Consider the following 16,596-nt stretch of genomic DNA (forward strand, 5'->3'; position numbering starts at 1 on the left):
CGCAAGATTTTAGGCAAAAACACTTGCATTTCCATTTTACGCAGCATTCTCAAAACATAAAAGATAAAATGCCGTATCATAAAAAAATAAAAACAAAATAAAAATTGTGTGTGTCAGCTCCGACGCTCGACTGAAGTTTACTCCTGAAATACGATTGTGTAAATATACGCAAAAAGAGTTATTTAACTGAAAAAAGATTGATACCATGTGAAAAGGTAAATTAACAAATTAATGAAAATCTTAAATTTATATATGTTATTTATATACATATATAAATAACATATAGGTATTGTCGGCTTGCAGCATCCCCTATGCACGTCTTAATACACTCACAACCAAATTAGAAAGTTGCGCACCATAGGTGCTCATACGCATCAAAAACGTAACGAGCTCATGCATCAGTAGATTTTACTCCTCACATTTTTCTCATACCGGGCGCCTAATATGTATATGAAAATCGATTCTTAAGGAGAAAACTCCAAAAATCTTTAAAAAATAAAAAAAACTTATTGGGCTTAACATCCCTTATCGTTTAGAGGTTTGAAAAATAAATAGTGGCTGATTCTCAGACCTATTGAATATGCATAATTTAATAAGAATCGGCCGAGTCGTTTCGGAGGAGTATGGGAACCGACATTATGACATGAGAAATTTATATATATATAAAGAGATTTTGTTAAATGTATGTATGTCAATAAGATGTAGATGAATAAAAGCTTATTAATTTTATTATTATATTTATATTTTCGAGACAAATATTGACGATTATTGAACAGACTGATCAGTTTGGGTCATTCATTTTTTAGTTTATTTATGCCAGTTGAATAAACTTGCAACTCATATTTCGTACTGTTTTTGGATAAGCTTTAATCATGTATAAAGTATTTACTTTTAATTATCGTAATTATAATTAAAAAATAATTTGGCATAAGACTGTAATTTCCCTTGGGACATTTATTATAAGTTATTATTTTTGTATTTAAATAAAGCAATAAATCCTTTTTCTTTTTTTATTGCTTAATATAAATTAACCAAATTAACGATGGCCCAGTAATGTCGCAAAACCGTGAATTAGCTTTAATATAAGACATAACTACGCTTTAAGGCCAAAACAATCGCAATTAGCGTTGAAATATCCCTATTGCCTCAAGATGTTAAACTCACGCCCATGGCTAGTGTAATTGCCCCTGCTTAATAAGTCACATTGCAAAAGGCGAAGAAAGAATGTCTTCAGTGAAACATGGTCGTTTCAATGCATATTCTCCAATCACTAACGTGTACCATATAATTGACCTAAACGTGCCATAGTTACGTTATCATGCTAAGTTTTAAGTAAATAAAACAACCTCATTTTTACTATAAATTATAATCTTAATAATATACGCGTTATACAACGAATGACAGTTGTGGGATAAGCTTGTGTGCGGTGGTTTAATAGTGGGGAAAATTCAATTGAGCTATGGAAAAACATGAAATGAAGGTGAGATTTTTATTTTATTATTTTTAAGGATGAAAATTGAAATTTTAGAGGATGAAAATTTAATTAAATTTAAATAATACAACATATTTAGAGTTACATGTGCTGTACAATTACAAATAATGATATTTAGAAGGAGGATATTTCAAAGGAGAATAATAAAATAAAAGTAATAACTTCTGATTGAGAGACTATTTCTATACTTCTTATGAATTCAATGCATGTTGCATATCTCATAAACAATAAGGTTTACTAATACCTAATGCAATGTGAATCATTTATAAGAGTTTTATCCGTAAGAAAATGTGTTATGGCATTCATAAAGGAAAACCTAATTACCTTCTGAATATCCGGTATTTAAAAATAATCAGAATATTATCATTTCAGTTGATTCGCAACCGTTCACGCGTGAGCGCGTATGTAATTCGTGCGACATAATATAAACTAACCTAAGTTTGTAAAACAAGTAAACAGTGAGTGACTTGTGATACGGTGAATGTGCGATGTTTTTCTAGTTATTTTTAAAACCTTAGTTTAAAGTTTGTGCTGTGCCTAAGTGATTTCAATTTAACTAACTAACATTTTTGAAATGACCTTAAAGGTATTTTGAGATCATAATATCGAGAAAGGATAACATTCAAACTTTACGACAGTTAGTTAAATGCATAACAAATAATAATACATAATAAATGCAATTGCCAAAACTTGTGGGACTTGATGTAAAGTGTAAACGTGACTTGCGATAAATCTTGCATTAGTCACTATATAGTGTTATAGTATCTCAAGAAATTGTACTATATATTCACCTGTAAAGTCAACGCCGTAGTGGCGCAGCGTTCAAGTCGTGGTACTCAAATCAATACGACGTGAGATCAAAACTGTTCGTCGACCATTGTAACATTATTTTATTTTATTTTTTTTGGTATTATTTAATTTTTTTTTTAAATAATACAAGATGGATTGTGGCAAATGCTTAAAACATGTCTCTGATGCTGAAATGATTAAATGCACATCTTGCCTCACTGTGTTGCATTTCTTCTGCGCTGATCTATCGGAATCTGATTTTAAAAGAATTCTTCCGATGAATAGGAAAAAGTGGAAGTGCTCGGCCTGCAAGAGCAAGAAGATTACTCCTACTTCATCAGTGTCACCAAAAACAAGTTTAGCATCCTCATTAAACGTCGATACTGATATGCTGACTAAATATATGGATGGTAAACTCGCAGATCTGAGGCAGCAATGGCGGGACGACCTCAACGCCGCTATTTTCGAGGTGACGCGGAAACTCAGGGATGACATAGTATCTCTTGAAAATCGTATGAGTACCTGGGAGGGCCAACTTTTGCAAGTGGAAGAACAGGTGACCAACACGACCAACACGTTAGAGAAAATTAAGTCCGAATGCGCTTCACAGGCTAATAATATGTTGCAAGAGTTCAAAAGGGATAATGAATCCCTGCGAGCTGAGAACATGACGCTGACTGCGAAACTTGCCCAATTTGACCAACTTTCCCGCGCAGCAAATATAGAAATTCAATGTGTCCCGGAACACAGAGGTGAAAACCTAACCAAAATTATCCAGCAAGTTGGGAATGTCATCGAGTGCCCTGTCAATGAACAAGATATCCACTACTGCTCCAGAGTCGCTAAACTAGACAGCAAATCGAATCGTCCTCGCTCCATTCTAGCTAAGTTTAGTAGCCCGCGTCTACGCGACGAGTTTATCGCGGCTTCCATAAAGTTCAACAAAGCGAATAAGGACAATAAACTAAACTCTAGTCACTTGGGCATTGGTGGCATTGCGAAGTCTGCTGTCTATGTGGTGGAGCACTTAACGCCTGAAAATAAGGTATTACATGCCGCTGCTAGGCAGAAAGCAAAGGAACTAAAGTACAGCTACGTATGGGTGCGCAACGGCCGTGTTTTCATGCGAAAAAACGCAGAATCAAACTTCCTCCATGTTAAAAGCGTAGACATATTAAGTCGCTTATCATAAGTACGCCAAGCTTGTTTTATAAATATATATGTATGTTGAACAGTGGGCACCCCACACAATGTAAACAAAATCGATTGTAACTACCAAAAACCGAATATAACAAGTGTATTTAATCTAAGTATATATTACCAAAATGCTAGAGGTTTAAGAACTAAAACGCATTCTTTCTACACCCAATTACTTTGTAACACTTATGATATTATAATTTTAACTGAATCATGGTTAAAAGACTCGATATATAGCTCAGAGCTGTTTGATGGACGGTATGTGGTTTACAGGCGGGATCGGTCTGAGACCTTAAACTCCCACAAAAAAGATGGAGGTGGCACCATTATTGCGATCTCAAAGAAACTTAAATCCAAAAGAATGATTAGTTGGGAATCTGATTTAGAAGAAATCTGGGTTCGAGTGGAACTGCCGGCGCCACGTTGCCTTCATCAAATTGATTTCTGTGTAGTTTACTTTCCTCCGCCCGTCAACTATTCTATGTTAAAAAAATTCACCACAAATTGCAATAAAATTTTCGAACACTCTGTACATCATTGTATTGTTGGTGACTTCAATTTAAGAGATATACGCTGGAGCAATTCTAGTGGTGAATTTTATGTCCCTCCTTCATGTCAACCATTTGTCGATTTCATAGACACTAATAATCTAAAGCAACATAATTCTATCCTTAATAATTGTAACAGAATTCTAGACCTTGTACTTACAAATCTGCCATCGTGTGAGGTGAGCAATTCGTGTGGTGTTTTAAGCGTTATAGATAAACTACATCCTCCCTTGGATATTGAAATTTCCCTGTCCAGAAATCCTGAATTACCTTTTAACATAGTCACGACTAAGCGTAATTTCCGTAAAGCTAACTATGACAATATCTTTATTGAGCTAACAAAATGTGATTGGGAGAAACTTTTCGCTGGGATTGACGACATAAACTTGATTGTAAATGTTTTTTATTTGAAGATACGAGATATAATCAATAATTACGTTCCTTTAAGCAAACCTAGTAATAACCGCTATCCCCCATGGTTTGATCGGAATTTAATTCGAACTTTAAAAGAGAAGAATAAAATAAGACTACGTTATAAAAAATATAAAAACGCAAGGGACGGGCTAGAATTGACTTTACTTAGTAAAAGATGCAAGAAAATGGCCAGTGATTACTATAAGCGGTATATCTCCGATATAGAAAATAAAATAGACGCAAACCCTAAATATTTTTGGTCATATGTAAAAAGCAAACGCTGCGGCAATAGTTCTTACCCCGTGGCTATGTCAGATGGATACACTTCTGCCTCTGACGGTTACCGAGTCTGCGAACTATTTTCCACTCATTTTAAAACTGTATATACTCCTAGTAATAACATTAATTTTAGGCATAACAAGGAACAGAAATCCTTTTTTTCTAAACTTGATAATAGTGCTCTTTACTTGTGTCCGCCGGCTTTGAATTATGAAAATCTTCTTAAGAAACTAACACACTTGGACGAGTATAAGGGCGCTGGCCCAGACGATATTCCGCCCATTTTTATACGCAAATGTGCTAAGTATTTGGTGGAACCTCTACTTACAATTTATAATAAATCTCTTAACTTAGGAGTTTTTCCGGACAAATGGAAAATGGCTAAAGTGGTACCTATCTATAAGTCGGGGGAAAAAGAGCTAGTTGCTAATTATAGACCCATTTCTATTCTTTCCTCCTTTGCTAAAATACTTGAGTCTCTAGTATGTCCCTATCTTTATAAACACTTTGAACAGTTAATTGCTTTATCACAACATGGCTTTATGCAACGTAGATCAACCACAACTAACCTAGCTGAGTATACTGAATTCCTAAGTGATGCTTTGGATCGTGGTCTCCAAGTTGATACGATTTATACAGACCTCAGCAAGGCTTTCGATCGAGTTCCTCACTCTATACTTTTAAATAAGTTGTCTAGCTATGGCGTATCACCGCGTTTTCTTAAATGGATTGAATCTTATTTAAGTAATCGCGAATTTTTCGTTGTCGTTAACGGCTTTAGCTCCACAATACATAAAATATCCTCCGGTGTACCACAGGGCTCTCATTTAGGGCCAATACTATTTAATATATTTGTAAATGATTTAACAACTTGTTTTAAGCATTCTAAGGAGTACATGTACGCAGATGATCTCAAGTTTTGCCGTGTTATCAGTAGCTCCGATGATTGCTCGATGCTCCAATCTGATCTGAATGAAGTGACCTCATGGTGTGTCTCTAATGGTATGGAGCTAAATGTCCGAAAGTGTCACTTTATTCGTTTTGCAAGAAAAAGGGATATTTTAATTCACAACTATCATATAGGTAGCGTAGTACTTCGAGAGGAAAGAGTGATTCGTGACTTGGGGGTAATTTATGACAATAAGCTAACGTTCTCAGAACACCAAGACTTTATAGTTAAGAAAGCTTCTAGAATGCTTGGTTTTGTCATAAGAAATACTAAAGGATTTCGTAGCATCAAGTCAAAAATACTATTATACAATAGCCTCGTGCGGAGCATTCTAGAATATGGTTCAGTTGTATGGAGGCCGCATTATGCGACGCACATGCTACGACTCGAGAGATTACAAAAGAGGTTACTGTGGCATCTGCTTTTCTCCAGTGGCATCTCGAAAAAAAAGTTGCCAACGTACGAAACCAGGCTGGCACACTTTAATATGATGTCATTGGAGAATCGCAGAAAAATTATTGATATATCGTTTGCAGCAAAGATATTCAATAATAAGATTGATTGTCCGAACCTTCTTTCTAAATTTAAGATTCATGTACCCTCTCGATCCCCTAGGCATCCCGTTATTTCATTTGTCCCTCCTTTCCGTAGGACGCGTTTTGGTCAAAGCTCTCCGGTGTCCAGATTAAGCATTCTGATAAACAAGTTAGGTCTGGATATCCAGAGTTGCTCCCCTCACACTTTAAAATCGATTTTGGTTTAGTTTTTTGTAATTGTTTCTTTTTTGTAATGTTTGTTTTGTTTAAAAATTGTTACGATTGATTTTTGTATGTGCTCTAAATGAATGTCATGTTTGCCTCTAATTGCTCATCACATTCAAAATTGTATTTTGTGTTTGTTTTTACCAATGTATCAGTGTGCCGAGCGTTGGCAATCTTTATCAATAAAAAAAAAAAAAAAAATTTACCAAATTTTTATCGACATTATTGTTTCGAAAATCCAAGTGGCGATTGTCTGCCAAACCTTAATCATGATAACATGTGTCAGAACAATTATATCAGTCATTATTGATTTCGTTTTATGTTAAGTACAGCTTAAATTAAACGTATAAATATAGATATATCGGTAAAAAAATTATTCGTCTGTTTGAGCTACCTTAATATAATCAAATCGATAACTATAATTGTGATGAAGCCGGTATTTATTTTAAGTCTTTATACTGTTCCACTAGTTTTTTAACGTACGTCGGCCAGTAATCAATAGTGCAGTATACTACTATATATAAATACAATTATCTTAAACTTGTTATGATAATCGGCCACGTGTACTTCTCTGATCTAAATCGCCATTTAAGGATCAGATCAACCAATAATCTTCTTAAACACGCAACGATACTTTCAAATTGAACAAAAACTAATGTTATAAAAATAACTGCTTCGAATTTCTGTCACGATAGTTATGTTTTAGATCATTATTTTTACGGGCTTAATTATAATTATTTACCAGCATTTAATAATGGCTTAGTTAACACATAAGTGCAAAGTTATTGTATCTCGATTCAATCAAAATTAATACTTTTCTAAAAAGATACGAATTGAATAATTCAAAATAGTAATAGAATTCTTAAACGGTTGAACTTTCTGAAATCTAAATTTAATTATTAAGACAGCAACGTTAAGCGTGGTCACGTATTTTTGTATTTCAGTTCTAATGCAAAAAAGTTATTATTTATCACATTCTTTTCACTATCAATATTTATGGCATAGAAAATGATGATCTTCTAGAATAGATAAGGAAAATAAGTGAATAATTGGTTGTATATTTAAATATTTGCATGCTAGTCTAGTCAACATGTTCGAAGTTAATTTAGGTAGAAAATGTTATGGTACCACCCCTTAGGGTTTCATGGCAATCTTAATTCGAAATGGCTCCAAAATTCAACCCCTACGTTAGACTCCCTGTTGGTTTAAAGATATTTCAAGTCAAATCTGAGATGATGACCTATATAATCCGCGAAAACTAAAATTTAGAAAAGATAACTAATGAATAGCTAGTGTTAAATATTATTATTGTTTACTTAAGAAGTACGTTAAGTAAGTTACGCACAACAAAGAAAAATAATAAATGAACTGGATGGCGCTTCGAATAGGAAAAGAAAATGATTGTAAGTTATCATTCGATATCTGCCACCTCACTATTTAACATTCGCCACATCATGAAAAAGTTATATATTTTTAAATTCTGTCTCATGTGCACACGTGTCCGATGTTTTATAAAGAGATATAATTATGGTGAGTATTTAAGTTAGATCCTAAAAAATGTTACCTAATTATAATTGTATTTTATATAAATAAATTACCCATTTTTTTAGTTTTAGCTAGCAAGACCTAACATTAAATAAAACTAGTATCTAACTAGTAGCCTTTTTAATATGTCCAAGCTAATTAAGGTACCCTAAAAAGGAGTCTCGTTAATTGATTGAGCTCAAAACCAGATTAGTTAGCAATAGAGTTACATTCTCTGAGCGAATCCAGTTTTGGAGTCTGGTTGATATATGTCATGGAATCCGTAGAGTTTTATAACATGCATTTCGATAGCCCTTAGATAACCTTTCTCAGTCAATTGGCTCTTAGACAATATACTTTAATTGTTTTTGCCTATTTATTACGATAACGATCGATGTTTCGTAGATAAAATTGCGTTAAAGGGGGTTAAAAATGACAGCACCTGCTCAAAGAAAGCTTTTTAGAGATCATTTTCTGTACATTAGCAGTCAAAAATCAACTGGTTCCTTATGTTTTCTAATAGCTTTTGGACTTTTATTTTATTATTTATTAGATAGTGTATTTGTAATTTTAATTTGATAACAATTATCATTCATCTACATTGTGTGATTAAGGAAAATATGTTGTCTTTTCCGCAGACAATAATGAAATATAATCATGTCTTATCGTAGCGGAATTGTGTTGCAAATATTAATTGCTACAAATCACTGGGAACCATTTTTTTTATTTTACAGACTAATAATCTACCAGAAGTTATAAAAATGGAGAAGAAAGAAGCCTACGACAAAACAGCGACGCTCGACGAAGCGATGTTCGCTACAGGTATTGGTTTCAAACATAGCCCACCAACACACGATAAAATTAATAATTCACCATTGTGAAATTAGTTCTATGAAATATTTTTTTTTAATATAACATGACAACTACATCGCAAACATTTGCTTCTTACGTTCGTGAATCCGTGCCGTCATTACAAGAATTTCCATTAATTTATGTACTCTTACTGTTTTATTGAATATTTAATTTTATACATCCAATATACATACGTATGGTAATATTTATGGATTACTGACCTACAAGACGAATTTGTGTTCTAAACTACATCAATATCTAGGCAATCATAGACAATACAAAATTATTCAATAGTTAAATAATCTTATCTCTCACAAGTGTTTGTGACCTTAATTGGAAAACAGTTTCGATGAGCACTTTCAAAATGGACTCAATTGTTCAGTCAAAATCACTTCAATGCAAAAAAAAATTAATTAAACAATATCTTCGTGAAATGCCAAAACTAAAAAGTCACATTTTCAGTCAGCTAAATGTTACTTGCATACTTGTAGTTATCTAATAAAGGAACTTTATGAATTATTTATAATATAAAAAAGCACTTAATTAGGAAACTTTTAGGGAAATAATTGAGTAATGCTTTATTAGTCACTACTTATTTATAGCAGATGAAAATAAATACTTTTAATATAATCTTTATAATACATACTATCTGATGGAATTTTACTGAATTAACAGATTACACGATAAAAGTTATTGTCATAGGAACAAAACAATAAATTGATTGCCTTATTAAAAAGAATTACCGATATCTAACATTAATATTCGTGGAGGGTATGTCGCTTTGATTATGCCTACAGAACACTTAAAAGTGTATAACCTTCTAGTCTGAATCTCAAAGATAGAGAATTCTTAACAGATTTAAAAAAAAACATTCATGTCTGAACCTGCTTGCTTGTAATGCTAATATTTTAACTATCATGGTAGAACGGTGTCAGGTCAAGGTTTCCATATCAATATTCTATTTATATTTAAATCTAATCAACTCCTTAAATGGTGTTTGTCAAACGAGTTGAGAAGTTAGTCACGGTCAACGTAATGAGTTAATCTATAATTCTTATTATTTTATTACTAGAATCTAAAAGTCCATTGTACATGATTACACGATAGTTAGTCCATTTCTATCAACGGATTATCGTGTTTGTTATTTATGAGTCCTACAAAAAATGTCAGTATTATTTTTATATAATCATGTCATCATCATTGCAAATGCATATTCTTATTGCTTTCTAAATGTAAGTTTAAAAGTTTATTCGATGTCAAACAAAACTAACAAGCAAAAATCATTTATTCATATAGGTAACATAATGTACACTTATGAACGTCAAAAAAAACGAAATATACATTAAATGATTCTAATTTTACATTTACTGCCAGTTCTCAAATCAAGGGCGTAGAACGGAAGAGAAGAACTGGCAATAAACTCTCCGCCACTCTTTTTAATCGCCAAGTATTTTTATGTTTGCAAGGAGCTGCAACCATTACACAATGTTCCATATGACATCTTGAGTAATAAAGAATAATAAAATAAATTAAAAACAAAGATTTGTCCTCTATCAGCAGGAGGCATGGTGAAATAGGAGCACGCACTTACAAAATCGTGAGAACAACACGCAAATACGTAGTATAAACAATTAATATCACCGCATACACGAATTCAAGTACGACCAGTCACCACAAGTAGCACCCGTTCACGAGTATGACGCATGGCCAGCCATCACCCCCCTCGCTATATTTTAGAGAGAGAGACAACCCGACGCATGTACGCCCCCACAAGCAATGACAATGACATGTCTTTAATAGTATCGAAATTTTACTGTTTTTTTTGTTTAATACCTACTTTTGTGTATATTGGAGTAAGTATCGCACAAGTGCCAGCTTGTTCACAACTCTTTCTTACTGATTTCTTAAATCAGGGTTAACATTTTAATTCTTGAAAGGCCGGCGACGCACTCGCGAGCCCTCTCTCATTGAGAGTGTCCATGGGCGGCGGTATCACTTAACATCAGGTGAGCCTCCTGCCCGTTTGCCCCCAGTTCTATAAAAAAAAACTAATCGCTTAGTAGCAATAAGTTTATTGTAATTCGATTTTGTAATGTCGATTTTTTGTTTAAAGTTTTAAGTTTCGTCGATACATTATGCACATAGAAAAAATAACTGAACTCCGATAGTAAAAATTATAAGAAATTTTATTGATCTGACCTGATCTGACCTTTCCGTTGGTATCGTATTACGCAATATAATCTAAGACCTGAGTGCTTTGAGATCAGGTTATCAACTCTCTATTGATAACACAGTGTTGGGGGCAACTATTTTGATTTGTAGCTAAGAAATTCTAAATAGTTGCATTTTAATATTAAATTAAAATACTTGCGTAAGTTTACGTCATTATTTTTATAATCTTTCTACGATGATAAAGTCGTAACAAACAAGTTTATTGTAGTTATGAGGTTTATTGACTGTTTTTATAAGCGCTCAATGTATTTTACTTGTTAAACGTTTCACAATGATTTATTACATTGTTATTCAGATACAATCGCTAATATCTATTTGCGATAGTGAAATGTTTTCAATATACAATAGTCTTAGGGAATAGTTGAATACTCTTGAATTATATATACGTCGCGGTCCATTTTTGTGCGGTTTTCATAAACACAGCAAATCCTAAAGCTGTCTATGTTACACAACAATAAGTTACGGTTAGCACGTCTACTTATATCTGTACCATCAAGTAGTAAAACGTATATATTTTATATTAAATTAATTATCTTTATACACACAAGTATGGGAAACTCCGTTTGTGCTCGCGGGAGATAGTACTTATTTGTTTATATTATTTGCAATGCGACAATATTTACATAGATAGAGTTCTTAATAGTGAAAACATGTCATAAAATCTAATTATTTTGTTATTAACTCGCAAGTAGAAAATTAAAGATTTTTAACGTTAATAATAGTAGGCAATGGGCTCATTGCCTACTATTATTATTATTACTCTTAAAAGTCACATACGAGAGGTGTATAATGGAGGATGTTAAACTTGACTTTTGTGGCTAAATGAATCTAATTATGTCGTTGTATATCTATTAAACATGGACGTCCTAAATTTGATTCCTGTTTTTGGTGCCTCTCTATTTACCTAGTTACTACTCTATTATCTAGTTACAGAACTGGATTAAAATACATAGCACTGCATAGCATTGACGTCCCTTAAGCTAATGGTTGATTGATTACAGGTTTTGGAGTCTACAACATCTTACACATGCTTCTCAGCGGACTAATCCTAATGGGGGTGATCATGCAAAGCTTAGCTTTGGGCTACGTGTTACCAGCCGCCCAATGCGACCTTGACCTGACGCTGCAGCAGCGCGGCTGGCTAGCTGCTATACCTTTTTCTGGTGGGTTTTGTATGTGGGTTACGCGAGTAAAGCCATTCTAAAATAAAGTTCTATATTACGACTACGATTAACGCCCAGGGAACTTTCGAAGTTCTATAGTGGTGAAAGAAAACTTTTGACAACTATTGTGAACTAACGGCACTAACGGCAATAGGTCTTCCTGTGAGGAACTCAAAAACTGCAACCTGCAACCCAATTTATTACGGATATCACCAATATGGTTTGGCGTTTCTTTAAAGGTTACGATATAATATAATATAGTTTTAACAAAATAAAATAAAAGTGTATAAAACTATATTAAACTTCCAGCCATAATCCTAACTTCGTACTTCTGGGGTTGGCTGGCCGACACGCGCGGGCGCCGTTTCGTCATGCTTTTCTCCATGCTTATCTCCACCGTATTTGCGGTTCTCGCCAGCTTTTCACCGGAGATCATCTCCTTTGCCGTACTGTCCTTTACGTCAGCTGTCTTGTAAGTATTTTCTGGACTAAATGAAGTAGAATCGGGACGCACAAATCGCGACATTTAACTTTGTATTTTGATTTCAGCATGGCGGGACCATCGTCAGTGGTGTACACGTACTTAGGAGAGTTTACAAACTTACGTCACAGAGATAAGATTGTCGCTTTTGGATCTTCGTTTGTCGGAATCGGCACAATAGTACTACCAGGTAAAACAACTGAGGCACTTTAGTGTGTATAGTACCCGCGCTTTGTTTTTAAATATTCTACTCTATGAATTACACTTTTTTTTTCATTTCACAGCTGTCAGCTGGCTGATTCTTTCTATAGACATAGCCCTACCTATAAATTTTCTAAACATAACCTACCGGTCGTGGCGTCTCTTGGTCATCGCAGCCAACCTGCCCCTTGCTATTGGTTTTGTTCTGCTCCTCTTTGCGCCAGAAAGTCCCAAGTTTTTAAATGCATCTGGACAGCAAGATGCTTGCTTGCGAGTTCTCAGACAGATGTATGCAGTCAATAAACGTTTACCGGAAAAGAATTATCCCGTAAGTTTTTATTGAGAATATTTCTTGTGACCTTTTGCTATTTACTATGGCCGTAACATAACATTTGAGTATGAAAATAATCATAAATATATACAACCATGCATTTCCAGATTAAATCCCTTGTCGAAGAAGCACATACAGTCAAAGCCCTCGAGAATAGTGGACTTACAGCTGTATTCAAATCAATGAAGGACCAGACTCTGCCCCTCTTCCAGGTTCCGTTGTTAAAGTGGACTTTGCTTATTTGCTTCATTCAGTTTGGACTGTTTGGCACGTAAGTAGATTTACACCCACGATGGAATTAAACTACTTCTTAAGTACTTCTTTGTAGGTTAAGTTATTATTATTTTAAAGCGGAATTTAATGCCAAATTTTAATTAATGAATTGCTTAGTTTATATTTCTTAATATGAGTATTAGTTGTGTTATAAGCTCTAAAAATTTTAAGTAAAATTTCATTGTTTGTGGTCTAGTTTTCAGTCATCTGCATATATCTCTATCGACCTATACATCTCTTTCCAAACATTCCATATTTAAATGAATATAAAATACTTTCTTTAGGACTAATGGTTACTACGTTTGGTTCCCGACAATTCTGAACTCAGTGGCCAACCACGACGGTGAGGCAGCTGGAATATGCGCAATTCTAGATGCTCACCAAAAATCGCCTGGAAATGGCACTGACGTGAGTATATAAAATTGCTCTCATTTGAATGAAAGGCGATTTTAGTTTAATGATATTTACTAAAACATTGTAAGAAATTGCACCCGTGACCGTTTGATTGTAATTGGACCAAGGGACGTATTATAATGACGCACGCGCGACATCGTGTCGCATATCCCTGCGTCTTGGTCTAGAGATGCTGTTGGCCAATCACAATTCAGCGGAATAGTCTCTTGTTACGTTTCGTGCTTAATATTACAATGGCAATGTCTCATTATCAGGTGGCATGTGACGACACTATGAATACGACAACCTTCGAGCTCTCCATTTACATTGGCCTGGTCTTCAGCTCAATGTACATCATCGTTGGTTTCTTGGTGGACTTTATGGGGAAGAAACTGATACTTCTGCTAGTTCTCTCCAGCACTGGACTCTGCGGGATTGGAGCTCACCTCGCTCCAAACCAGAACATAGCCGTGGTTCTTTTCGCGATATTCCAGATGTGTGGAGCGTGTATTGGTCTAACTAATGCGGTTACTGTAGAACTCTTTCCGACTAAATACAGGTAGCTTATACATCATATTTGTAAAATAATTTATGCTTATAAAAAATTTGGATAAAAAAGATATCGATATAAACAAACTTATGCAAAATTTGACCTTCAAGTAAAATTTATTTTACAGGGCGATGGCCATCTGCTTATCAATGATGATGGGTCGCGTGGGTTCTATGGCGGGCTCCAACCTCATCGGCATGTTCCTCTCCACCAACTGCGGACTTAGCTTTTACATTTTCGGGGGACTTATTTTATGTAAGGACTATTTTTTTTTATCTCCTACAGCCTAAAACAGTAACTTAAACCCTGAACAAGCTAACATTGGGTCATGCCAGGTTTGTAAGAATATTTAATAACACTAATACAATATTCCCCAACTTTTTTAAAAGTTTTACAGCAAAACAATCTTGAATGAAAATGTTACTTTTGTTGCAGCGTGCGCTCTTCTTTGTTTCACATTACCCGGGAAAAGTGACAGTGCGCCGAAAGAAATAAAAACGGATCCCACACGAAATCAAACCCACGAACCTGCTTGAAAACGATGAATATGAATCAAACGAATCATGCTGCTACCCGCATCGGTGCGTCACCAGCTTCAATTTCTTATGTAGTCCGGAGATATTGCAGCATATTTTTTTGACTGATCTAACTGTGGCTGTGATTAAGTTTTAGATAGTTTAAGATGGCGCCAGGGACTTAATTAAATATGTAAAAATCGTTTTTATTACATATCTAATTATGTCCCATTCGTTAAGTAGCGGTGTTTAATAATGTTTACAAGTAAAACTATTTAAATAACAGACTCGACCCTTCTTCATAGATAAAACATCAAAAAGACTACTGCGCATATAATGCCGGGGTCTAATATAATAATATAATAAAGAGATTATGAGATTATGATTTACGTTTCGGTCAATTGTCACCGCTGCCGGAAACCAAACCTTTTTGCTGAATATTTTAGTGGCCCTCTCCAGTTTACAAGCTCATTCCCCGCTTTCCATGGAGCTTAATAATAATTTTCCCAATTTGTCGCCGCAGTAATTAGGAAGCGTGATTGATATATTCCGATTTAATAATGTACTAAAACAGATTAATTAATGGAAACCAAAATGTCACTTAATTGTATTTTAATAATGTTTTATAATATTTCAGTTATAATTATACCATTCCTAAGCTGTAAATAAATAAATAATTACCCAAAAAAGGTTTGAACGACTTTTAGCTTAAATTATGAATAGGTATATTGTTGATATTTCAAGGTTCACATACGCGATAGAAAGTTTGAAACTCTTACTGACATTTCGTAGCTACCTACCAATTTCTTTAAAAAAACAGTTACACAAATTCCATTCATTGCCTAGCAACTAATAGACCAGGATCGATAATGTTTGAAACCAAAAATAATAAAAGTGGATGAAAACCATTGGAAAAGGTGGAGAATATTATAAAAATTGAAGTCCTGGTCCTGTTTTTTTATCACCAACGTCACCAACAACCCCTGTTTGACATCCAAGGTACCAGAGAAACATAAATTAAATAGAATCTTTACTCTAACTAACGTTAATGGTTTGGTCAGAAAGCGGGCGGGGCGGGACGGCGACACGTCGCTGGCGCGACGTTAGCAGTTGTAATGTACCTATATAATGTACTAATAATAATTACTATAGGACATGTCAAACTCGTCGCGCTCGGCCTGTCGCCAACGGTCGCGTCGCGACAACGCCGCGCCCGACGATGATACAAGTCAAGCACGGCGGGATGGGGCGTGAGCGCGACGCAACTCGTTGCGTTATATGGGTATTCGTTGAAGTAGTCAAACAGACGACAGCTGATGAGGACAGCTTTATTTTCGTCTACAAAAATGGACATGGTAAAAGTTGAAAAACTCATCGAAAGTATTCAAGGCCACATTTTTTTTGTATTACTTGATTACATACTGATAGTTTTAAAGTGACACTTTTATTACATCGTCTCAAAGTTTTTGGTCTGTGTGGCGCATGTCCCGTGACGGTCGGCCGCGGAGTAGGGATAATAGGGACATAGTTCGCAGCAGCTGACCGTGTAGTGTATAGACTGTTATTTTGCCGATATATTGTTAATTAGTGCCAGTGCTCCACGCTATTTTAATATGTGTATATAATCTAAATAATTGTTAAGTATTATATAT

General features: G+C 34.6%; 1 protein-coding gene across 2 annotated transcripts; it reads left to right on the forward strand.

Annotated features, from left to right (window-relative positions):
- Positions 1 to 1,372: 1,372 nt before the first annotated feature.
- LOC123689382 (synaptic vesicle glycoprotein 2B-like) lies at positions 1,373 to 15,830 on the forward strand. Of its 2 annotated transcripts, none has more exons than XM_045629055.1 (11): positions 1,373 to 1,480; positions 8,688 to 8,775; positions 12,039 to 12,200; positions 12,510 to 12,672; positions 12,750 to 12,871; positions 12,966 to 13,210; positions 13,321 to 13,484; positions 13,771 to 13,894; positions 14,155 to 14,438; positions 14,557 to 14,684; positions 14,865 to 15,830. In XM_045629055.1, exons 1-11 carry the CDS (start codon positions 1,460 to 1,462, stop codon positions 14,963 to 14,965), a joined length of 1,602 nt encoding a protein of 533 aa, XP_045485011.1. In that variant the 5' UTR covers positions 1,373 to 1,459; the 3' UTR covers positions 14,966 to 15,830. The 2 variants fall into 2 exon arrangements, with proteins under 2 accessions (XP_045485011.1, XP_045485012.1); XM_045629056.1 differs by lacking the exon at positions 1,373 to 1,480 and adding an exon at positions 7,811 to 7,959.
- Positions 15,831 to 16,596: the final 766 nt, after the last annotated feature.

The sequence above is a fragment of the Pieris rapae genome, chromosome 8, assembly GCF_905147795.1.
Source record: "Pieris rapae chromosome 8, ilPieRapa1.1, whole genome shotgun sequence".
Classification (NCBI taxonomy): domain Eukaryota; kingdom Metazoa; phylum Arthropoda; class Insecta; order Lepidoptera; family Pieridae; genus Pieris; species Pieris rapae.